Source organism: Ictidomys tridecemlineatus, chromosome 8 (genome assembly GCF_052094955.1).
Source record: "Ictidomys tridecemlineatus isolate mIctTri1 chromosome 8, mIctTri1.hap1, whole genome shotgun sequence".
NCBI classification, from domain to species: Eukaryota; Metazoa; Chordata; class Mammalia; order Rodentia; family Sciuridae; genus Ictidomys; species Ictidomys tridecemlineatus.
The window spans coordinates 31,883,035-31,908,257 of record NC_135484.1 but is presented as its reverse complement, the minus strand read 5'-3'; the positions used below and the strand labels follow the sequence as shown (position 1 = coordinate 31,908,257).

The 25,223-nt window shown below is 33.9% G+C and overlaps 1 protein-coding gene across 3 annotated transcripts in view; it reads left to right on the top strand.

Moving 5' to 3' along the window:
• Positions 1-25,223, top strand: part of Enpp3 (ectonucleotide pyrophosphatase/phosphodiesterase 3) — an 87,823-nt gene that overhangs the window by 15,453 nt on the left and 47,147 nt on the right. For 2 of the 3 annotated variants that reach the window (XM_078019120.1, XM_078019122.1), the window contains exons 2-7: positions 1,454-1,594; positions 2,695-2,770; positions 7,979-8,101; positions 9,807-9,932; positions 12,573-12,633; positions 17,993-18,090. In XM_078019120.1, coding sequence (XP_077875246.1) covers positions 1,505-1,594; positions 2,695-2,770; positions 7,979-8,101; positions 9,807-9,932; positions 12,573-12,633; positions 17,993-18,090 — 574 coding nt within the window. In that variant the 5' untranslated portion in view covers positions 1,454-1,504. Of the gene's footprint in view, positions 1-1,453; positions 1,595-1,769; positions 1,841-2,694; positions 2,771-7,978; positions 8,102-9,806; positions 9,933-12,572; positions 12,634-17,992; positions 18,091-25,223 lie in introns of those variants that run through there. The other variant, XM_078019121.1, reaches the window with a different exon arrangement.

Below are 25,223 nucleotides of genomic sequence, written 5' to 3'. Positions count from 1 at the left end.
CAAACAACAATAACAACAGCAACAAAAATCCTGTCTCTGAATGCTAATAAGCTATCCAGTGTAAAGAACTTTATGCTAACAGTATTCCAATATATTTTTGTTTGTTTAACCTGACAATTCACTGGGGTCCCTGGAAAAAAGTGTTCAAGACCCTGGATTTGATGATCTCTATGGAATCTTATAGTTCTCAAACAGTTCCTTTTGTTTCAGCAACTAATTCCAGTGCTTCTGCTGAGTAGGCTTGTCGGTAGAGTTGGTGAAGTGACGGGCAGGTTGGACTATAAGAGTGATAGAAAGTATCACAACCCTCAAAGCCATACAAGGAAACCTGGCTCTCATGCTGCAGATTTTTTCCTAAGGGACTTACTTCAATAACAGAAAAAGGGGATTTAGATGTTTTCCAGAATATCCTTAACATTTATGAAGCATTTTACAATAGATAAATAAATTTGTTTATTTTCACTGCTTTTGGGGTTGGAAAAAGTTTACTTAGTGTTTTCTAAAGGATATACTGCAGCATATGGGAATTTTATAATCTTTACATTTGAGAAGTGTTCTCAAGGTTTATTCCACCAAGGCAGTTATCATGGGATCAATGTTCCATGGTACCACACTGAAAATCACTGGCTTAGGGTCACTGAAAATAGAAGAGCTTAGTGCTCACTATTAACTAAAACTTTTTGGCATCCTGCTATTAATTTAGCTACTTACATTAGAAACCTATAACCTCGTCTCAGCACATAGTGCATGTATTAAGATGCCCTGGTCTATATTAATACGAAAGTAAGTTTAGTCAATTAGTGAAAATTATCTTAGATTTAGGGAGTTAGAAGATGGGTTTAATTTGTAATTCTGGCATTTACTAAATATGTGACTTTGGACAAATAAGTCACATAATTTAAATAATGAGAGCCTTAATTTACTCATCTAAGAAATAGGAATAAAATGACTCGAAGGAATATTGTCAAGTTTAATGTGAGATAATGTGTTTCAAAATGTGTCTTCAATTTTGAGCACTGTAAAATACGAGACATAATTTTCAAAGAATTAAGCAGTTTATATTGGTTCAGTATAAATTCAGAATTACTACTATAGTCAAAACCATATTTTTAATGTTAGTTTTTGACTGTGTTAGCATGAAGTATATATAAAAATGTAGAAACTACCTATAACAAGAGTTGTTTGGAGTTATTTTTAAAGAAAATAAATGATAAGCTTGTATTTGAATCTGATTATTATATCATTCTCATTACATAGATCTTGACTAGCATTTACTATGAATTATAAGGAGAAAAAGGACAGTTGTAAACAATGTCCTAGTAACAGACTTGAACCTTTTGGCACTACAATTACTATAATATTTTTATCCTCTCTAGATTGCACAATCACTAAAGAGCTGAGCTCTTTAAAAGTCAGGCACAGCTATGTAACTCATTATGGTTTCTCTTTACAGACTAGAGGAAAGAAGGAACACCACTCTCTTCTGGCCAAACAGGTTTATGCAATGTCTGGAACAATGGATTCTATGCTAACTTTAGCAACGGAAGAACCTGCTAAGAAGAACACTGTCAAGAAATACAAAATAATTTGTATCGTAAGTACAGTTCTTAATTTTAGCTTTCTAGCTTTATGACAAATGCTAAAATTCAACTTGATTCCTATGACAACTCCAATGCAAGTTAACATTTGTAATCATATTCTACAAGTAAGAAATTTGAGTAACCATACGTTAATGTTTAATTAAAAGCTAAAGAGAAACCTTGCAGCACTGACTTTTTCGCATGATTACAATTACTCCCCAAGTCACTTGTTTATTGCATGAACATTTTAAGGCCAGAGGGTGAGATACTAAATAATCATACCTTTTTTTAAAAACTATTGATTTTATCCTAATTTAATTAAATTCTAGAAAAGTATTTTTTGTCTGTCTTCTCATGCTTGTCTTTTTATGTGGCAGGATCATCTTTGACTTAATGAGTAAAATAAAAAGCTCTGATTTTATTGCTCTGTTTTTTCCCTTCACCATCAAACTTTGGGGGAAGCAGGTCTTCTATTTGCTGCCTCAGTTTCAACACCACCCCACCATCCCTTGAGTTCTTGCTTTGTTATTATTGTGTGGAAATCAGTCCCCCCTCAACAGTCAATTCTTCCCCTGCCAAGTTAAGTTTCCATAACAACACATGTGCTGAATCCTGGAGTGCCTTACTAGAAATGATTTCCACGATGCCTAGTTAAAACAGAAAATGAAGCCAGGTGTGATAGTGTGTGCCTATAGTCCCAGCTTTTTGGGAGGCTGAGGTAGGAGGATTGCTAGAAGCCATGAGTTGAGAGCATCCTGGGCAACATAGTGAGATCCCCTACTGGAATAAATAAAATTTAAAAAGAAACACAAGAAAAAAGAAAAATGGCAAAGGCAAATGGGTCTTATGGTTTTAATTCTCAATTAATTTAATTTGGGGTTAAGCTCATTTTATTTGAACTATGAAAGTGTTTGGACATGGAGATATACAATAAACGGTATTTTAAAACTCTTTATAAATCTTTCTTTTTTGGGGTGATTAAACAAATAATGTACCTCTATCATTATTGGATCTCAAATGTTTTGAGTACTTAATATTCACTGTGACTGTGGTTATTTATAACTTTGTATATTTTAAAAAAATTATAAAGGTGGCTTTTCCTTTTTTGTAATAGGTTCTTCTTGCTTTGTTGGTGATCCTGTCACTTGGATTAGGCCTGGGACTTGGACTCAGGGCACAAGACAATGAAGGTATACCAGTCAGCCTTTTGTTCTCTTTTTTCCCCCAAACATTCTCTTATTTCTTGTTCTTCCTGGCCTCAATCCATTAAAAACTTGTCTTCACCCAAGTTTCTTCTCTCCTCTATGCCTAGTTTTCCTTCCAGTCCTTTCCTTTCTCATACCTCACTCCCCAGGAACCCCCATCTGTGTTTAACATTGTCCACTATCATTTCTGGACTTTATTCTTCTGCCCTCACACAAAAGCTCCTGCATAAGTATTATTCTAGTACAGAGAACTTTGATAATTGACCACAGACTTTCTGTTCTACTCCTACTGTAATTGTATATATCTGATGACAAAATGTACAGCCTCTTGGACTTGGAAGCCTTTGCTGTCCTACCCCTAGGACCTCCTGCCACCTGTCCTGTACCTTGATACCATATTAATATTATTCCATCTCTGAAATCTTATTATATCTTGGTTAGGCAGTGCCAAATCTTGAAAAGTGGTATATAATGCTCTGTTTCACGCATAGTATTTGCAGATTTTATGCTAATTTTTCTTTTTGCAAAAAAGTGGGGTGTGACCATTATGTAAAGCTTTTTTTTTCTTCTGAAATTTCTCTTTTCATTGTTCCCCTATTACTTAGAAATTATTTATTACTAAGCTGTCTATGGTTAAAGGTTAGTATGAATGGGATACTTATGAATGTATGTTAATATGGTAGTGACAATTATGTGATGAAATATAGTAAAACTTTGAAAATTTTGTTTCATAAGAAGCAAAGAAAAATAGGAAATGCATGCCCCCAAATATAAACACTTCACATCCATTTTTCTGTATCCCATTAGTATGCCTAATAAACACACCATTTATGAGTGACTCTAAAAAGCATTTTCTGTCATTTTTTAATCTATTATTTGGGTATTTTTACTAAGATGAAGCAGGAGCAGTTGTTAGAACATTCATTATTCCTTTCGTTTGACTGATAACTTCTATCTTAACTCTGGGGGGAAAGTGTTGGTGCTTTTCAGTAGGGGACCACTTGGAGAAGTCAACTGACAACTTTCTGGTCAGGCTTTCACTTGAGAATTAATACTCTGTTCCCCTTTATAATATGGGAATCCAGTAAAACTGGAAATGCAAATATTAGCTGGAACATCACTGTTCTCTCTTATTCACTTGACTGTGGTATCTCTAAGCAGTGGTGCTAGTCCTTACTCTAATGAATATTGTCAGGCCATTTTAGTAGTAGTTTGCTGATATAAGTGCTCAAAAATGGGCATCATTTCTTGGCAAGTTTATCTTCAAAATTGCATAAATTTATTGCAAAAGGCATGTGTTAATCTCTGAATAAAATCTTTCAGCTCTTTCACTCACACTTTCTTCAGTACTGGTTGACTGCCCAGGGTCATTTTACCTTTTCTCTTCCTCCATCTCAGTCTTTTTGTGGCATCATTCTCTTCCCTCTCCTCGCTTCTCTTTTGCCATATTAATCCTTTTTAATATTCCTTAGCATTTAGCATCTTTATCCCCTTTATTATTTATAGTCTACCACCTCTGTTCCTCTAAGCTCCACCTCTGGATAAAATTCACCATTCTTCACTCCAGTTAGCCCACTTTCCACAGCCTACCCTACCTTTATCACACATTACCACCAACCCTTGGCATTATGTTTTTGACCACAAAAAGTTTGGATATAGACTAATATCTTTTATTTTAACTTCTTTCATTGTCCTGTTAATTACATCCATGTTGGTTGCTTTTTGGGCTTGATATATGGCTAGTGTTTTCTAACATCAGCCTGTCTGCTTTGTTGCAGATTGTGTTCATTAAGTCTCCTTTTCTTGCTTTACTTCCTTATTTTACTACAGAATGTCCTTGGTAGCTTCCTAAGATAGGATGCATAGAAGATAAAACTCGAGTCCTTGCCTATCTAAATGCATCTTTGACATCCTAATCTAACATTGGGTAGGTTGCCTAGATATTGAATTCTAAGATGAAAATAATTTTCCTCTGTAGATTTGAAGACATTACCTTTTAGTCTCTTCGTTTGCAGTGTTGCTTTTAAGAAATTTGGTGCTTTTCTAATTTGTAATCATTTTTACATTGCTCATGATCTCTCTAGGATGTTTAACATCTCTTAACCTTACTGATCTCTTCATGTGAACTTTCCCCAGGGAAACTTGGTAGGCAATTTGATGTAATAATATTTGTTGCTCAAACATTATTGTCTAATCAATTTTGCAGCTTTTAAAAATAATATCATCTTCATTTGTTACTTACATTTTGAGGTATACCCTTTTTTTAGTTTAAAAAATTTAACTAGTGCATAAAAACACCCAAATTGTACATATTTTGGGTTACCATGTGATGTTTTGATACATGTATGTATTGTATAATGTTCAAATCAGGGTAAACCTAGCTAACTTCTCACTTACCATTTCCTTATGGTGAAAACATTCAAAGTCCTGTCTTCTAGTTTTCCCAAATATACCAGGAAATTATTCTTATCAGTTATCACTGTACTGTGCAATAGCACTCCAGAATTTCTTGGTTCTGATGGTAACTTAGTACCTAATGATCAACTTTTCCTTTTCCCTCTCTCCCTCCTACTTACCTCGGCCTCTATTAACTACCATTCTGTTCTTGCCTTCCAGGAGATCAGTTAATTAGTAGCCTATGAATTTGTAAAGTTCATTTATTATATAAGTCAACAACTTCTTGGTAGCAGGGCTTAGGATATGGAGTCTTCTTGAGGATCTTAATTGTGCCTACCACATGCCTCTGCTATGGTTTTCATTGCTACCATTATATTTTTATTTCTGAGAGCATGCTGAATGGTGTTTTTCTTTTTTATTGTAGTTTACTTTTGTGTTTGTGGAATATCTTCTTTAGAGGATCTGAATATTAATTGTGTGTGTGTGTGTGTGTTTGTGTGTGTGTGTGCGTGTATCTCAACTCTTTGGCCTCCTGTGTCATTTCCTTGTTAACCAAGGTTTTCTCTTATTTATTTTGATTTCTATCTCATGTCACATGCCATCCTGCTCTCCTAAAAGGTCTTTTGACCGTCTGTTTAGATTTCACATTAAGGCTTGTTCCTTTTCTCATCCTACTGTCTTCTTCTGTGGCTGTTTTCTTTTGTAGTTGGACAAAATACTTTTATTTTATTTATTTATTTTTATGTGGTGCTTAGGATTGAACCCAGGCCCTTGCATGTGCTAGGTGAGCACTCTACCACTAAGCCATAACCCTAGCCCTGTATCTGTTTTGATACCAAAGTCACCACTAAATTCCTCTAGCTTGTGAGTCTTTGAGTCTGGAGTGCTGCTTTTTTTCTTTCCTTTATCTTTTTCTTTTTTAAATTTACATTTTAAGCCCTTTATTTCAAGTCATCATGTAACCTTCATAGATGTTATACATTTACATGAACAACAGCATATCTCATTAATTTATTAGTGAAAAATGACCTCGTTTCTCAAAAGCTAAATAAACTTCTGTTTTAGAACTTTGAAAAGCATATGAGTTCTGTTTTGTCTCCTTTGGAGTCTGAGTTGAGGAGCTACATTATGTGAGGGCCCTTATTTTCTGTGCCTCTCACGTTGACCTTCCTCCTCTTTCACCTCTCTTATGCATTTTAAAAATGAAACTTGACTCCTGAGACATTTATATTTTGTTAGGCCTCTAATATTAATTTTTGTATTTGTCATTAGGTAAGAATATTGAGATGTCTTCTCTCCTCTTATAGCTAACTAGTTGTCCTAATCCCATGTAGTATTCACTGTTGCTTTGTCACTACTATTTCTTTTCTTTCTTTCTCTCTTTCTTTTCTTTTTTCTTTTTCTTTTTTTTCTTTTTTTTTTTTTTTTGGTACTGGGTTTTGAACCCAGGGGTACTTTACCTCTTAGCTACATCTTCAGTCTTTTTTTTTATATTTTGAGACCGGCCCTTGATAAGTTGCTGAGAGCCTCACTAAGTTGCTGAGGCTGATCTTGAAGTTTTGACCCTTCTGCCTCAGCCTCTCAAAGTCACTGGGATTACAATAATATGCCACTGTACCTGGGCCTATCACTACCATTTCTTAAAAATATTTTATTACTATAAAGTCTATATAACTATCTGCATTATTTATCATTTTATCTCAATGACTAGGGAACATAATGATTCTAAAATAATATGTATATAATAAATAAACATATAAATTTAAAACTATGTAATGGTTTTCAAGAGATGGGGACAAGGTACACATAGTTGAATTGCCCCAGTCTTACCATGTATATCCTCCTTGCCTTCAATGGGGTACAAAGGGAGTAATGAGTATCACAGAAAATTATAGGTAAAAAGCATCAATAGGAATTCATGGCAAGGAGAAATTGTATTTAGCTGGGTACACACTTTTTAATGAGGACTTCACAGTGAGAATGGTGTTCTCATTGCTTATTATTGCTAATATACTGAGGACTCCAAAAATTAGTATCTTTATTTTTATCTTGCTCTTTCCTGAGCTTCAGATCCAAATATACAGATTCCCTTCTGGGTATCTGTCTGCTTGGATGTCCAGCAAAACTGACCTTACCTTCCTTCAGGTCCTTGCCCAACATCTTGGAAGGCATTCTTGCCTCTTTCTCCTTCTTCACTCTTTATATAAATCTGCCCTCCTCTTAACTGCACTCTAATTTCTCTGAAAGCTCATTTATAAGTTCTTTGTTTCTACTGCTACAATCTTCTTTAGGCCCTTATCATTTTGGTTTTGAATGTCTTGGTCAGAGAGGTCTCTTCTTTCACCTATTTTCCAGAATAAGTACATAAAACACAGATCTAATTACTTGTTCTCTGCTTATTCTTTAAGAGCTTCTCATTACCAAAGTTTGGGCTTCAAGCATCTTTAATATGGCCTTTGCAGCTTTCCTCTCCCCATCTTCACCTTTTAATCCTACCCCTCAGCCATTGTGTCTTATGTGCTGTTCTCCGAATTGGCCTTTCTTTGCTTAAATAATCCTGATCCCTTTCCCAAGACTCAATGGAATCATCTCACTCACTGTGTGCTTCCATGTGTTCCTTGTAATACCAGAGTCTCATTATTTAACACAGTTCATTGGCAGATAATACTGAACATAAAAAGCATCTAATTGGTTTGTGCTAGCCTGTGCTAAGTACATTTATGTGTTTTTACCATCTGCGAATGAGATACAGGTTAACTTCTAAATAGTACCATCTTTATGTCCTTTGTTTTACAGAGAGCTGCAGGAGAAAATGCTTTGATTCATCATTTAGAGGAAAGTTGGGCTGCCGGTGTGATGAAGGGTGTAGAGACCGAATGGATTGCTGCTGGGACTTTATAAGCGTCTGTGTGGAATCAAGTATGAGTTTCAAAAAAAGCTTATTATCACCTTGATTGTGTTATCATTAATGCATATCTAAATTTTTACCTACATACCTTGTGTACAAGTTTCCTAGCATTGCCACAACAAAGTACCACAAACCTAGTAGTTTAAAAACCTGCAATCCATTGTCTGTAAGTTTCTGGAAGCTAGAAGTCCAAGATCGAGATATTGGAAGTCCTTCTGAAGGCTGTGAGGGATAATCTCTTCTTTGCCAGTCCTCTAGCTTCTGGTGGGTTGGTGGCATTCCTTCGCTGGTAGTGGCACAACTCCAAACTCAATTTTCATCTTCACAAAATCTGTGTCTTTTCACACAGTCTTGTATCTGTGTGTATCTGTATCAAATTTCTCCTTTTTATAAGAACATCAGTCATACTAGATTAGGACCAACCTTGATGATTTCATTTTACTTGATTATCTGTGTGTAATCTGGACACATTTCCAAATAAGATCACATTCAGAGATATTGGAGGTTAGGACTTCAGCATCGTTCTAGGAGCACAATTCACTCCATACCACCTTTTATACAGAGTCTTACTACCAATCACCCTTTACAGATCAACAGAGTCCACACTTAGTTGATTGAAATCAAAGGACAACTATCTACAGGATGAAATGCCATGTAATTATGTAAATCCCAGTGGATTTTACTATAGCTTGAGATAAACATCTTAGTTTCATTTGCAGTTGGTTTTAAATTTCAAGGTTCTTAAGATTTGAAAATTATAATTCTTAATCATTCTGCTGCCAGCACTTCTCAAAGCACAATTTGAGAAACACTATCCACCAGATAGAAAACATAGTTTTAGTATTTAATTTTCTAAATAGTCAGGGAAGGTGGAAGGCAGCTAGTAGTTGGATAAGAGTGAAGATTAGAATTGTAGAATTCTTTACATTATGTTCTCTGAAAAGTGTAAAAGGGAGGGGATAACTCTCTGTAGATAGCTATCTGCACTCCCTTTACTTTATCTCCCCAGATCTTTTCTTTCTGAGTAATAAATGACTGGGAATGAAGAACTCTATGCACAGTGGACACACACAGCATTCACCTATCCAACGTGTTTGTTTAAGCACAGGCTGATGTTGATTTTAGTCATTGTTTCCTAGCAGGTGGCAATGGGAAACAGCTTTTCTTCAGCTTCATGCTGATGTTAGCAACGGGATTTATTTAAACTTCTCTCACACTAAGTACAAAGCCTGAAAGAACACCAAAGGTGTAGTTGGAGTTGTCCCACCACTTCTATCTGACTTGCCTGTGGTCCTAAAGACATGAATGATATGCTCCTTGAATTATTATCACCACTGTCTCTTCCTAGCTGGCTGTCCTTAGACAAGGCTGGACAAAGCTGCTCTTGGGTAGCCATGACTAGTCAAGACTAATGAAGTTTCACCATGGGAAATTTTTACCCTTGGGTGGAAATAGGACCCATGTTTAGAACTTTTCTAAACTCAGAGTGCATCTGTGAGGGGATCAGGGTTGCAGCTTATAGGGCTGCATTTATCTCTGCCCTCATGCTAAGGAATAGATTGCTTCTTCTTTGTATGATATGTTTTCATTTGTTAATGCAGGTAACCCAAGAATTTGACTGTTTTATAATAACACATGGAGAAATGCATCACATTTGTATCTTTTGAATTGGATACTTAAGATAAATGCCCAGAACTGAATTGCATAATTTTACAGCTCAAATATGGTCATGCAGTTCATCTCGTTGTGGGGAAAGCAGAAAGGTGGCCAGTCTTTGCTCCTGTGCAGAGGACTGTTTGCTGAAGCAAGACTGCTGTGCTAACTACAAGAGTGTTTGCCAAGGTAAGCAGAAGGATGTTGATGGATTTGCTTCTGAGTTCAGTGGAACCCTGAGTTTTCTAGAGCTATCCTGGGCTGCAAAAATGAAAAGTCAGATAATTTTTAGTTACTACTCCATACATCAAAGAAATGATCAAATATGTTTACTATGGGAGGAAATATGGTTTATACACAATAGAGGAAAGGAAACCATCACAAGGTATAGAAAAGACAGGAAAAAGCTTATACTTCTTTGTTTGTCTTGGAACTAAGATCATTTTCATTCCAATGACCATGTTAGATACACTTGTGGTACGAGATATGGGATGGCAGGTTCTAAACATACAGGATGGCAGGTCAAAACATACAGCAAGATTTTATCTTTTATTTAAAATTTTATTTGTTCTTTTTAGTTATATATGTAGAATCTATTTTGATATATTTATAAAAAGATGGTATGTATCTTATTCTAATTAGGATCCCAGTCTTGTGGATATACATGATGTTGAGATTCACTGTGGTGTATTCATATATGTACATAGGAGAGTTATGTCAGATTCATTCTACTGTCTTTCTTATTCCTATCTCCCCTCCCTTCTCTTCATTCCCCTTCAACAGAAAGAGTTAATCTAGCTGTCTATTTCTAGTAGTGTTGAAATTTATCATTACCACTCTTTGGTTAATCCAGTGGAGTTAATTTAATTAAAGTTCAGTTTATTTTAAATATAAATGTAAATGTTTTCTTACTCTAAGGATTCCATTCCTTAGACTGAAAAATGTTAACTATTTTTGGTCAAAATTGTATCTCCAGAGATATTGAGGGAATTTGTATCATTTTTTTTGTTTTAATCACAAAACACGACTATAACAAGCTAATTACTTTTATATTTTGTTAAACTTAGAATTTTTTAAAACTTTCTGATACATTTCTACCATTTGCAGAGATAGAAAGAATAGCATGATGTTTTTCTCACAAAAAAACATGTTTAGTCATAGCCAAGTCTATTTCATGTTGACAAAACATAATTTTCAAAAAGATAGCATGACTTTAAGATAAATGTAAAGTGAGCAAGTCAAAGATTTACTAACTCTTAATGAGACAGCCAACTAGAATGTAAAGCCTGTTCAAAGAGAATCAAAGAGATTAAATGAATAGAGGACTGAAAGAAAGTTGGAAAAAAATCACTAAAATTCTAGCTTTTGGTATGATAGAAATTATTTGTGTTTCTACAGAAAAATTTATTTGCTATCAGACAAGATTCAATTGTTGTTTATTGCTATTTGTTTTCTATTGGTTAACTACAATTCTCATTGAGTTGTAAAATGAGTAATAATGAGTAATCTAGATAAAGGTAATACACCTAGGTAATTAAATAATACATAGATAAGCTTTTTAGATAATTTCAAGCTTTACATTAGTACAAAATCTAGTGATCAGTCCTACTTTTGCCTGTTTCTTTTGGAGTTTTTCTTAACAAAATATATTCCTCATTTTCCCCCATTTCTCTTTCAAAATTTTGATCATTTCAAAGCAAATACTAGTTAACATCTTTCATTTGCAATTAGTTTCAGAATGTATGTAAAAAAGATAAGGATTTAACAAAATTATGATACCATTCATTCACCTAAAAACATCATTAATAATTATTTATGGTCATTGAATACCCAGAGTTCAAATTATTCTCCTTGTCTTCTAATGTTTTTTTAAAAGATTGAAGCAGGATCCAAATAGATGCTATTTATTACAACTGACTGATATATTTTAAGCCCTTTAAAAATATATGCTTCCCTCTTCTTTTTCCAACTTGCAATTGGAGAAATGGGGTCATTTTTCCAATAAAGTTTTGCATTCTAATTTTTGCTGATTGCATCCTTTGTGATTTAAGAAATTTGTAATACCATACATTTCCTGAAAATTGGTAGAGCTAGAAGACTATTGAGATTAAGATGTAATTTATATATTTCTTTATTTTTTTTGCAAGTTACTTTGTATATGACAGTGCTACTTCCATCCAGAGGTCCATCATGTCTGCTTGTGTTGTTTTGGGAATATTAGACATTGAAAATTATTCCTAGATCCATTCAGGGTTGCAAATGGTGACATTCATCCTCTATCATTTCCACTTTATTATTTAGCTGGAATGCACTAAAAGGAGAAATATCCATGAAGCAAGAACTTTTTTGTTGTTGTTAAGATTTTAATCATTTGTTAAATTTTGCCCACTTGATATAATTATTTCCATTAGTTATTTCTTTTTCCATGTATTCTTTTCTCTAGATTGTATATTTATATTTATTAAACTGACTTATTTTAGCAGCTTCTAGAGAAGATATTGCCTATGGGGAGGTAGGGAATTTGAAAAACTGTTAACAAAAAAAAAAAAAAAGAAAAAGAAATGTCCCTTTATAGCTGAAGGAATCCCTGGGTTTTTTCCTCAGTAGATTGGCTTCCTGGCATTCAATTGGTACAGATTACGGATCTCTGCAAGTTATTATAGGCACAGTCCTTGCCAACTTGTGAAACAGCACTTATATGTTTTGGAAGAATTTAGTTATTGGAGTGACACTATTAAGCAGTTCAGGAAGATCATGTCCACTGAATACTTGCTTCCCTTTTTTGTGTGTGGTAAAATAGTCTGAAGATTTTGATCTTCTGCTTTGCAGGAAAAACCTCTTGGGTGGAAGAAGGCTGCACCACAGCTGAGCAGACTCAGTGTCCAGAAGGGTGAGCATGAGTGATGTTGGGAATTTCTTTTCTTTGACAGCTGGCACATGGGGCAGTAATTGAGAAACAGAGTGGCATTTTCTTTATTTATTTTTCAAAACAGAATAGTTAAAAAAAAAGATTGGATTCCTTGTGGATTCAAAGACAATAGACTTGTTTGCTTTATCATTTTCAAAGTTCTTTATGTTAATTTAGTATATTTATGGTTCCCCACATTGACTTAAAAGTTGGTTAGAATATTAAGTAACATTTCCAAGGTTCTATGGTTAGTACTGGAATTTAGATTGAAACTACTTCTGCTAGAACATTTTTCTGTTAATATCTTGGCACTATGAATTTCTTCTTTTTTACTGAGGGATGGGGAAGAGGTTCACAGAAGGTCATATAGGATAAGAAAGATCCTACAGTATGGATAAGGTGGGCCTCATTGAGTGAGTACAGGTAAAGAACATGTGAGGTTAATACCCCCCGCCTCACAGCCATTCAACCCATGCTTCTCCTTCATATGTTTATGACAGCTGCTTGCACAGCTTTTCCCAGGCTTGAAGATGTCCAGAATGCCTCCAAGCAGGGGTATATTTTCATTCTTTCCTTTGTCCATCATGCCCTTCACACTTTTCTGGGCCCAGCAATGGAAGCATGACAGTGAGGTGGAGGAAGAAGTAAGAAGTACCTGATTTTAGGAAGAATTGGCTGAACACATAAAAAATAGCATTATTTCATTAAAAATGTGTACAGAACCATAGAGTGGCCTATTTCCAACTATTTAGAGACTAAGGCACAGAGATTGCTTGAGCTCATGAGTTTAAAGCGAGCCTAAAAATTTTGGGAAGGAAGGCACAGGTTGTTCACATTGAACGTACATTGGCAATGAAAAAGACTGGAGAGATTAAGCAGAGTGTCAAGCTTTAGAGCAGGAGGGCAATCTACTTGCTGTTTCTGGAATAGGAGATGGGGTTTGCAAGTAGGATGTGTTGGCACCTAGGGGGTTGGGGTGGAATTTGAGTTAAAAGTTTTAACATACATTCAGGAATGTAAAATGGACTTTTCTTCTGCTTGGCCTATAGTTTGTTAACTAATTAACCTCCCATCTGTAGGGCCTTTCATCCTTGCAATTAAATTTAAGAATCTTAAGAATTTTTTCTTATTCATGGATAAAATGCATCTGTTTTTGTATCATGCTACTTTGGTTTGTCCCAATCCTCAGATCTAGCTGTCTTCTTTAGCAGCTTATGCGTGGAAGAGCAAAGGATTTAGAATAAAAAAGAGATTTGAGTTGGAGTTCTGGTTTTGCCTGTGGGTCTTGGCAAGAGTAACTTCTCTGAGCTTCATCTATAAAATTGAATAATAATAATAATGCCAAGTTCAGAAGATTTCATGTGAGAACTAAGTGGTCTAAGAAAGTGGAAATATTTGCTACCTTCTAAAACAATAGTCTAACTTTAATTCTGGTGTATGGTACACACTAGTTACTCAAAAAGTTAATATTTTTCTTGTGGGATTCTTCTTTAGTCACTTATTTTGTTTAGATGAACCTGACATTTGAACCTATTAAGGTGTTCCCAGAACTAATTAGCATAGATTCAAATGGACTTTTATCAGGGTCCAAATTACACTGATAATTCATCTCTGACAAAAGCATAATAATGATAACAGGTGGGCTGGGGATGTAGCTCAGTGGTATAGTGCAGGCTTAGCATGCATGAGGTCCTGGGTTTCATTCCCAGCACTAAAATAAAATAAAATAATAATGATAACAGCTAATATTTATATAGTTCTTATGAAGTACTGGTATGAACTTTACACAGAGTCATTTTACATGTTATATTATTCCTATAAAAATCCTTTGAAGTAGGCTCTATTATCTATATCCCTTGCCCTGTCATTCATTTAATAAAATGGAGGCATATAGCTGTGAAGCACCTTGCCCCCAGTTTACACTGCTATGATTGCTGGAGTCAGGAAGTCAACTCTGGGAGCAAGGCCCTAGAGTCTCTGTGGCTTGGTGCTCTCTCAAATGATAGTCTGAAGCTGCGGCACTGTGCAACTGACAGAAGAGGTAGAGGGGAAGAATTTTTGTGTGTGTATGACCCTAAGACTCTCCCTCTTATTGATATTTGGAAGAAGATAGACCCTTCTTGCTGGACATTTAAACTAGCATTTCTGTTTGCTTATTTGTGTGTCTTACTATTTTACTAGTGATCCAAGTATAGTAAGAAATTGTGGGCTCTTAAGTCAGGCTGATGTAGACCAATAGCCTAGCTCTATCTCTCCTGGCAGTGGGACACCTTGAGTAACTTATTTGATCTTCTCTGTCTCACTGATAAACTAGAGGTGTGTCATAAATTCTATTGTTTGTTTGTTTGTTTGCTAATGGTGATGTGAAATAATAGGTGCAAGATGACAATTCTTGTATATAGAGTGCCCTTATTCAAGCTTCATTGTAGATAATAAAAGTAATGCAGATGTAACAATCAACTTTACTGGAAATTAGAGCAATTAAAATGAAAGGAGTTAACCAATTCATTCCATAAAATTATCAATACACCATTATTTGTACAAAGTAACAGCCATTTGTCTTGATTTTGGAAGAACAAATTGATAAAAACTGCCAGGAAGAGAATCATGACAAAATATTTTAGTCTCCTTTGAGAATTTGTCCTTATATCAGAAAATTTCATCTTTAGCAATGTAGCCTGAGGAGATAATTAAGGCTGTTTGAACTACAAGGACATTCGTGGTAGCAGTGTATAAATGTGCTCTGGAGCTCTGAGTAGCAAGCTTAGAGACAGGGAGGACATTAAGAAAGAGATGTACTGGATCTTTGGATCCCACCTGTGGTCCCATGGATGGTTGACCTTGTCTTTAAGTTGTAGGGTTATTTTGTGGGAGTGGTAGACGGTTACTGGGGATTGAATTTAGGGGCATTCGACCACTGAGACACATCCCCAGTCCTATTTTGTGTTTTGAGACAGGGTCTCACTGAGTTGCCTAGAGCCTCACTTATGCTGATGCTGGCTTTGAACTTGGAATCCTCTACAGGGTTATTTTGGTAACACATTTGTGAACATAAAATTTTAATCAGAATTATGCCAAAGACTGAAAAAATAGATAATTTCTAATGTAAATTACACCAGGACACTTAGTTTTTTTGATGAAATTACTTCATGTTGTAGTTCATTATTTCATTTTTAAATTCTTACATATAATTCATACATAATGCTCATATCTTAAGTGTATATGTTGAAATGCTCATATCTTTTAAGTGTTTGGAAATTCCCTATAATCTAATATTTGCAAGATAGAGAATATTTTCCACCATCACAAAAGGTTGCTTTATGTCTCTTTTCACCCTCTACTCCCCGAAGGCAATCCCTGTTCTGATTTCTGTCACTATAGATTCCTGTTTTAGAACTTCATACCAATGGAATTATACCATATGTTCTCTTGTGTCTGGCTTTTTTAGGTTAATCCAATGATTTTTAAAAAATTTTTTTAGTTGTAGATGGACACAATGACCTTATTTATTTATCGTTATGTCGTTATGTGGTGCTGAGGATCAAACCCAGGGTCTCCCATGTGCTAGGCAAACACTCTACCACTGAACTACAACCTCAGTTCAATCCAGTGATTTTTGACACTCACATGTTGTTGCACATTTTGAATCTCTCAGATGGGCTTCTGCACAGAATCCCTGATTAAAACATTAGTCCCATTTTCAAGTTATTTTTGTTAGTTCTTTGGGACTTAGCTCATGTCACGCCTCCTGGAAAGCCTGCTCTCACCTTACAGAGCTTGAGTTTGACATCCTTCTGTATACTTGAATCACAATCTGTACTCAAATCTAGCCCTCAACTATCCTGTTTACTTTTGAATTTTATACCCTAGACAAGAACTGCAACTCCTCTCTGCCTCTTTTTCTAAGCATCTAGCAGAGTGTCTGACTCAGATATTTGTTAAATGAAATACTCTACAATAAATGTGTAATCTGGGAAGTTTAATAGACCTTTTCTTTAAATGCTTCTCACAATTTATTTTGCAATGTGAAATTAAATGGAGACACTTTTTTTTCCCTTTAACTTTACTCAAGCATGTCTAAAGCACAGACATAACTGTCTAATTTTTATTTGGCATAGGCATTCAGAACTTTCTTTTTCATCATATTTAGGTAATTTATCATAAATTTAAGATGTATTCTAGCCAAAATTTTTAGGCAAGTATGTTTGTATGTTTTTATTAAAATTTTATTTGTATAACTGCTTGAGCGGAATTGAAAATAATTTTTCTTGTATACTACTTTGTGTTCATTGTATTTGGAATTTAAAACAAATTTACTCTGTTCATATCTGCTATTCATAGTAGCCCCAATTTGGAAAACACCCTGTTAAACATAGAATGAATAAGTTTGTGGTCTGTTCATGCACTGGAAAAATGATCTTTAACTATATGCAACAAGATGGATTAATCTCAATCATAATGTCAAGTAAAAAAAAAAAACAGACTTGGGGCTGGGACTGTAGCTCAGTGGTAAAGTGCTTGCCTCTCATATGTGACAAACTGGATTCAATCCTCAGCACCACATAAAAATAAAGATACTATATGTTCATCTACAACTAAAAAAAAAATATTTTTAAAAAGCCAGACTTAACGAAATGTATACTGTTTCATTCAACTTACATGTAAATGTCAATATAAAAGTAGCTACAATTAATTATGCTGTTAGAAGTCAAGATATTACTCATCCTGCTTGGGGCTTTGGTTTGTGGAGTTTACTGACTAGAGGGAAGCACCAGGGGCAACTTTGGGGTGCCAGTGATCTTGATCTTGGTGATGTCAACATGGCTGAGTTCAGTTAGAAAACAATTATCAGGATATACATACACCTGTGAATATGTGTGTGTCTGTGTGTGTGTGTGTGTGTGTGTGTGTGTGTGTCTGTGTGTCTGTGTGTATGTGTGTGTCATATGGATAAAACTCAAAGACAGTGAAAATGTATGAAATTAAACAACAATAACAATAGCCTTTAGCTATAATCCAAAAGCCATCTTTAATCATTTTACCTTAACTACCAGTCTAAAAAGAAGAGATTGAAATGCTTTTGAGGAGTATGTTAATATTCTGAGATATTAGAATACAAAGTCAAATATGTAGAACTTTAAGATAAAACATCTCCTAAACATTTTTCTAAATTTCATAACATAATTGCATTGAAATTCAACCGTTGCTACTCGACTCTGAACTTTTCTTACTCTCCTTTCTAAGCATTTTCTAATTCAGAGAATTACAAGTAGTACTGAAAAGTATATTTTTGTTTTTATCAATTAAAATCATGGATAAACTTTTTGTTTTCCATTTTCAGGTTTGACCTGCCACCTGTTATCTTGTTTTCCATGGATGGCTTTAGAGCTGAATATTTAGACACATGGAGCATTTTAATTCCTCATATCAATAAACTGAGTAAGTCCTTTGCAGTTAGTAGAATGTGAATGATAAACACCCTGTCAGCAAATCCTTAGATGAAGCAACTTTCTTTCTGACCTTTAGCATTGGTGGATTGTCTTATCCCAGGTCCTTTCAGTGCTTGATGTTTTTACCACACATCTATGTATTTCAGTAGGAGGGATTCTCATGGTTTGTAGATCCTCATACTTTTCTTTGGCAGCATGCTCATCTTTTTTTTATTTATTTGTTTTACATTTGAATATAACTTATGTGCTTTGGAAATTTGTTTGGAGTATACCATTTCTAAAGTGGCATTTGTCAGAAATGGGTTCTGAGTCTCAGCAGAGGACAAAAGTCTAAAGGAGCTTAGGAGAACTGGACAGATCCAGCATCTGCTAATATGCCCCTAGATCCTCTGAAATACAGGATCTCCTTCCAGTTCTGGAATCAAACTTCCTAGAAACTGACTCTATCTCTTTCTAACTGTGTGATCTCAGGCAAGTTTACCTTACCTTTTTCATTCATAACATGGTCACTTACTACCTTATAGATTTACTGTGAGAACATTCGATGGTTTTACATCATTTTAAGTTTTGTTTTTATTATCATCTTTATCACAATACTATGTTTCTGCATCAGGGCACTTGGCTCTGCACACACTTGATAAAGTAATAATAAAAGGAAGTTGAGTGCCCAGGGACACAACCAGAGGGCCAGCTCCAGGGCCCATACTATTTGTTCCCTGCACTTCTTCTCTTTGTCTCTCTTCTCCAAGACCCTCTTTTATTTTCAATGTTCTCCATTTTTGTAATGATTTGATTGACTTAAAGTTTTTATTTTTATCCAAATGATTAAAAACAACTTGATATTGTTTGACCTTGAGTAAGTCATTGAATTTTCTGGGCTTCATTTCCCTCGCTCATAAAATTAGAGGACTAGGTCTAATACAAATGTTTTTATCTGTTAATTCCAGCTCTAAAATGCCATGATTATAAAAAGATTATCTACTTTTTTTCCTGAAAAACAAGGTGCATTATGTCTTCAGCTTCTCTCTTACTCCCTGAGGCAGGTCTTTAGCAAAGAGATGGAGAATTTTCCAAATCCAGGACTTGCACTTACTGTTAACTTACTTTGGCCTGAAAAGTTAACTATTTCATTATCTAAATTTGTCTTGATAATCTGAATATCTAATCCTATGTTCAAAAGGGAATTTAATAGCCAGGATGAACTGAAATTCTTTTCAGATGGAATTGTTTGATTTTTCTCATTCTGTCAAGAATTAGAAATGACATCAATTAAATATTTGTCCATTGAGAGCTTTCCTATTTCTGATTTCTGAAATGTGTTTTTAGACATATAGCCATCATCTCAATCCACAAATGCATGAAGAAATTATTGTGTAGGTCTCCCAAGGCAAACTAATCTCCGGTTCCTTTGTAGAATGTCCAGTAAAACATGATAGAATAGAATTGGGATAGTGAGATTTGTCACAGAAGGTGTCAATGATAACCAAGTCTCCAGAGCCCCATCTCTAGTGCCCCATCAAACTGCCATTGGTGGACTACAGTGGTTATAAAAACTGAGCATGAACTAATACTAAGGGAAGTGAGTCATATCAGTAACTACTAAGTGTATGAGGATGTGGCTCTCAGAATTACATTCTAAGAGGTAACCATATTATTGTCTCAGTGTTATTGGCAGCAGATATTGAAGGGCCAGAGCCAAGATCAGAAAACTGTTATTTATTTTTGTCATCCTAGGGATTATCCCAGTTTTATATATGCTAAGCAAGCACTCCACCACTGAGCTATATCCCAAACCTTTTTATTTTATTCTGAGACAAGTGCATACTGACTTGTCCAGGCTGGCCTCAAACTTATAATCTTCCTGCATTAGCCTTCTAAGTAGCTGGGATTACAGGCAATGCCACCATACCTGGCAATTTTGGCTACTTTAGATACCTTCCTATTAGTGGAATTATGTAGTATTTTTTGTTTTTTGATTGATTTATTTTACTTAATATAACATTCATCCATATGTTGCACATTACAAAATTCCTTATTAAAGACTGAATAAAATATTTCATTATATGTATAAATAAAAATATTTATAAGTAAACATATGTATAAGTATTTATAAATATACATAATGTAAATAAATATACTTACTTGTGTATGTAAACTATATTAATAAATTATAAATAAATATGGTTGTTTATTTATACATATATATCACATTATTACTGCTATTATTTTGTCTATTCATCATTCATCTGTAAATAGACATTTAGGTTACTTCTATATTTTGACTATTCTGAATAGTTCTGCAATGAACAAGGTAGTTACTGATATCTTTTCAAGATTCTGATATTAACATGCAGAGTTTTAGAGATTAATTAACAAGTTCTCCATTGCAAGTACCATTTGCTCTGTCTTCTATTTTATTTTGATGAGAACAGTTTGTGAGATCTGCCCTTTTAGAATTTTAAGTGTATAATATAGTATTGTTATCTATAAGCACAATGGTATATCTATCTATCTATATCTATATATAGAGAGATATATATATCCAGAAGTGGGGTTATTGCATCTTATGGAAGTTCTATTTTTAATTGTTTGAGGAACCTCCATATTTTTTCCTTAGCAGCTATTTTTGCATTCCCACACAGTGTACAAGTTTCCAATTTCTCCATCCTCCTGGCAACACATACTGTCTTTTTATTGAAAAGTATCTGAACAGATGTAAGGTGATATTTCATGTAGTTTTATTTGCATTTTCTTAGTAATTAGTGACACTGACATTTTTATATACTTCTTGGCTATTGTAAGTCTGCTTTATAGAAATGCGTAGTCAAGATCTTGCCCATTTTTAAAGGTGTGTTCATTTTTTAAAATATTGAATTATAGGAATTCTTCATATATTTTTGATATTAACTCTTATCAGATATATGATTTGAAAATATTCTGTCCCATTTCATATGTTGCCTTTCCTCTCTATTGATCAGTTCTTTGTTATGTAGAACTTTTAAGGTTGATATAGTCCAACTTGTCTAATTTTGCTTTTGCTGCCTATGCTTTTGGTGTCATATCCATGAAATCATTGCCAAGATTACCGTTATGAAGGTTTTCACCTGTTTCCTTCTAAAAGTTTCACAGTTTGGGGTTTTACATTTAAATCCTTAATCCTAATTTGAGTTGATGCTCTTGTTAAGTATAAAGGATTCAGGATCATTCTTCTGTATGTGGACATCCAATTTTCTAACACATTGTTTGAAGATATATCCTTTCCCCATTGTGTGTTCTTGGCATGCTTGCTGATGAACATTGATCATAAAAACAAGGATTTGTTTTTGGGCTCTCTATTCTGTTTTATTGATCTATATGTATATCTTTGTGCCAGTGACATACTATTTTCATTACTGTATCTTTGTAGTGTATTTTGAGATCAGGAAGTGCAATGCTTCCAGTTTTTCTTTTTTTGAGATTGTTTGGCTATATGAGGTCTTTTATGGTACATATACATTTTAGAATTTTATTTTCCATTTTTGTAAAAAACAACATTGTGATTTTTTTTTCTGGTGCTGGAGATTGAACCCGAGACTTGTGACCATTGTGATTTTGATAGGAATTGCATTGAATCTGTAAACACTTTGGAGTAGGATGAATGTTTTAACAATAATAAGTCTCCCAGACCATGAACACTAGATGTCTTTCCATTTGTTCAATATTCTTTAATTTCCTTCTCTAATGTTTTTTTAATTTTCACTCTACAAGTCTTTTATTAAGTTTGTTCCTAAATATTTTATTTTTTATACCATGATAATTGGGATTTTTCTAATTTTTTTTCAGATAGTTCATTATTAGTGCATAGAAACCAAACTGATTTTGTATCCTGCAACTTTGCTAAATTTTTTTATTGGTTCTCAGAGCTGGGGGGAAGTCTTTAGAGATTTTATATATTATATAATGTCATCTGCACATAGGGAAATTTTGTTTATTTTTTCCTATTCAGCTTTCTTTTATTTCTTTTTCTTCTTTAATTACCCTGGCCAGGACTTCCATTATTATGTTGAATAGAAGTAGAGAGAATGTACATTCTTGCCTTATTTCTGATCTTAGTGGAAAACCTTTCTGTTTATAACCATTGAGTACCATGTTAGTCAACTTTACATTGCTATAACCAAAACACCCATCAGAACAAACTTAGAGGAATAAAAGTTTATTTTGGACTCATAGTTTCAGAGGTTCAGTTCATAGTCAGTTGACTCTATCACTTTGGGTCTGGGTGAGGCAGAACACCACGATGAAAGGAGGACAGAAGAAAGCTATTTACCTCATGGCAACTAAAAATCGAAGAGAGATGGAATCACAGTGTAGTTTTAATTTGCATTTCTCTAGTATCCTTATATATGAACACACAAACAGGGTAACTCCACATCATGTACAACCACAAGATTAGAATCCTAATTAGAATAAGTTATACACCATGTATGTATAATATGTCAAAATACACTCCACTGTTGTGTTTATTTAAAAAGAACAAATAAAAATAAAATAGAGATGTGAAAAGAAAAAAATTGAAGGGAGAGAAAGAGCCAGGAGGACAAGATATATAATCCCCAGGGCATGCTCCCAGTGATCCACATCCTCCAGCCATGCCCCACCTGCCTCTAGTTACTACCTAGTTTGTCCATTCAAATAATTAATCCAGCAAATGGATTAATTCACCAGTTAGGTTATAGTTCTTATAATCTAATCATTTTACCTCTGAATATTCCTGAGTTAACAAAAGAATACATCTCATATTCAAGTCATAACTAGTAGGATGTTAGCAAAGGGATTTTCCTATATGGACTTTATCATGTTGAAGTAATTTCTCTCTATTCCTAGTTTGTTCAGAGTTTTTATCATGAAAAGACGTTGAATTTTATCACTTTTTCTGCATCTGTTGATGTGATGTGAATTTTATTCTGTTAATGTGATTCTGTTAATATCACATTAATTACTTTTCGTATGTTGAACTATCCTTGTATCCCAAGGATAAATCCCATTGATCCTGGTGTGTAATATTTTTGATGGGCTGTTGAATTTGGTTTGCTAATATTTTGTTGAGGACTTTTACATGTGAAGAATATTGGTCCGAAATTCTCCCTACTTTACAGTGTCTCTCTGATTTTTAACTCTGGCCTCATCAGATGAGTTTGAAAATTTTTGGTAGAATTTAGGAAAACTGGCATTAATTCTTCAGATGTTCGGGAAACATTTACCAACAAAGCCACCTGGGCCTGGGCTTTTCTTTGGTGAGGTTTTGATTACTGATTCAATTTTCTTACTAATTAGAGATAGATTTGTTCAGATTTTCCATTTCTTCATGACTCAGCCTTGGTGGGTTATATGTTTCTAGGAATTTATCAGTTTTGGGGGGGGATTATCTAGTTTGTTGGCATATAATTATTCTCAGTAGCCTCTTGAGATTCTTTTTATTTCTGCATTAGTAATTGTAGTATTTCTTTTTCCTCATCTTATTAATTTGAATCTTACATATTTTATCGAGTTAAAGGTTTGTCAATTTTGATTGTTTTCAAAAAACAACTTTTTATTTTATTGTTTTTTCTATTGTTCTCTATTCTCTATTTTATTTCTTTTAAAATCTTTATTGTTTCCTTCTTTCTGGAAATTTTGTGTTTAGTTTGTTCTCTTTTTTAGTTCTTGGAGGTGTAAAAGTAGATTATTTGGGCTGGGGCCCTAGCTTAGTGGTAGAGTGCTGGCCTAGCAGAGGTAGACACTGGGTTTTATCTAGCACCACATAAAAAAACAAGTAAATAAAAAATAAAGACTAAATTCTTTTTAAAAATGTTGTTTATTTGAAATTCTATTTGAATGTATGCATTTATTGTTATAAACTTATTTCTTAGTACTACTTTTTGTTGCTTCCTATAAGTTTTGGTGTATTGTGTTTTAATTTTAGTTTGTCTTGTCTCAAGATATTTTCAAATTTGTCTTTTGATTTCTTATTTGACCTATTGGTTGTGCATTAATTTCCACGTTGGTGAATTTTCCATTTCTTCTTTAAAATAGATTTCTAATTCTATTCCATTTTAGTTAGAGAAGATATTTGTTGTAATTCCAGTCTTCTTAAGTTTGTTAAGACTTGTTTTAATAGTGATCTTGTCTGGAGAATATTTCATGTGTACTTGAGAAGAATGTGTTTTAGTGTTGAATGTTCTATACATCTATTGGATTCATTTGATCTGTAGTGTTGTTTAAGTGTGTTGTTTCTTCATTGATTTTTTTTTCGTGGGGGACTCTGGTTGTTTTTACCCATTATTGAATGTGGGATAGTGAAATCTCTTACTGTTACTATATTGATACCTATATTTCCTTTCAGAGCTATCATTGTTTGCTTTATGTATTTAAGAGCTCAATTTGGTGTTCATATATAATTATTATATTTATTTATTTGTAATTATTATATCTAGGTGATGGATTGACCCTTTTATCATTATCTAATGTCCTTCTTTGTCTGTTTTGAGGAATTTTTACTTAAAGTCTATTTTTTTCTCATATCATTATAGTCTTTTCTGCTTTATTTGGGATACCATTTGCATAGAACATCTTTTTCTATTTTTTTAATTTCCAGCCTTAAATCTAAAGTGAGTCTCTTGTAGTCAGCATATACTTGGATCTTGTTTTTTAATCCATTTAACCACTCTCTTTTTATTAGGTAGTTTAATCCCTTTATACTTAATGCAATTATAGATTTATTGATATGGAAATTTCCTATAGCCATCTTGTCAGTTGGTTTTTGTTTGGCTTGTAATACTTTTGTTCCTCTTCTCCTCTCTTGCTTTCTTCCTCTGTGTTTCATTTTCAAAATATATTTATATACTCTGATTCCTTTCTCATTTTTTTGTGTAAATTCTATTGATATTGTTTTTGTGGAATGGTGCTTACATGAAATATTTTGTGATGATAACAATCTTTTTTAAGCTGATCATTTTAGTTGCTTACCAAAGTTCCATACTTTTACTTTTCCCTAATACACATAAAGTTATTGATGTCACAATTCATAACTATTTATATTATATATCTAAATTTATCATTTACTTATAATTATTTTTAATGCTTTTAACTTTTATTCTAGGATTT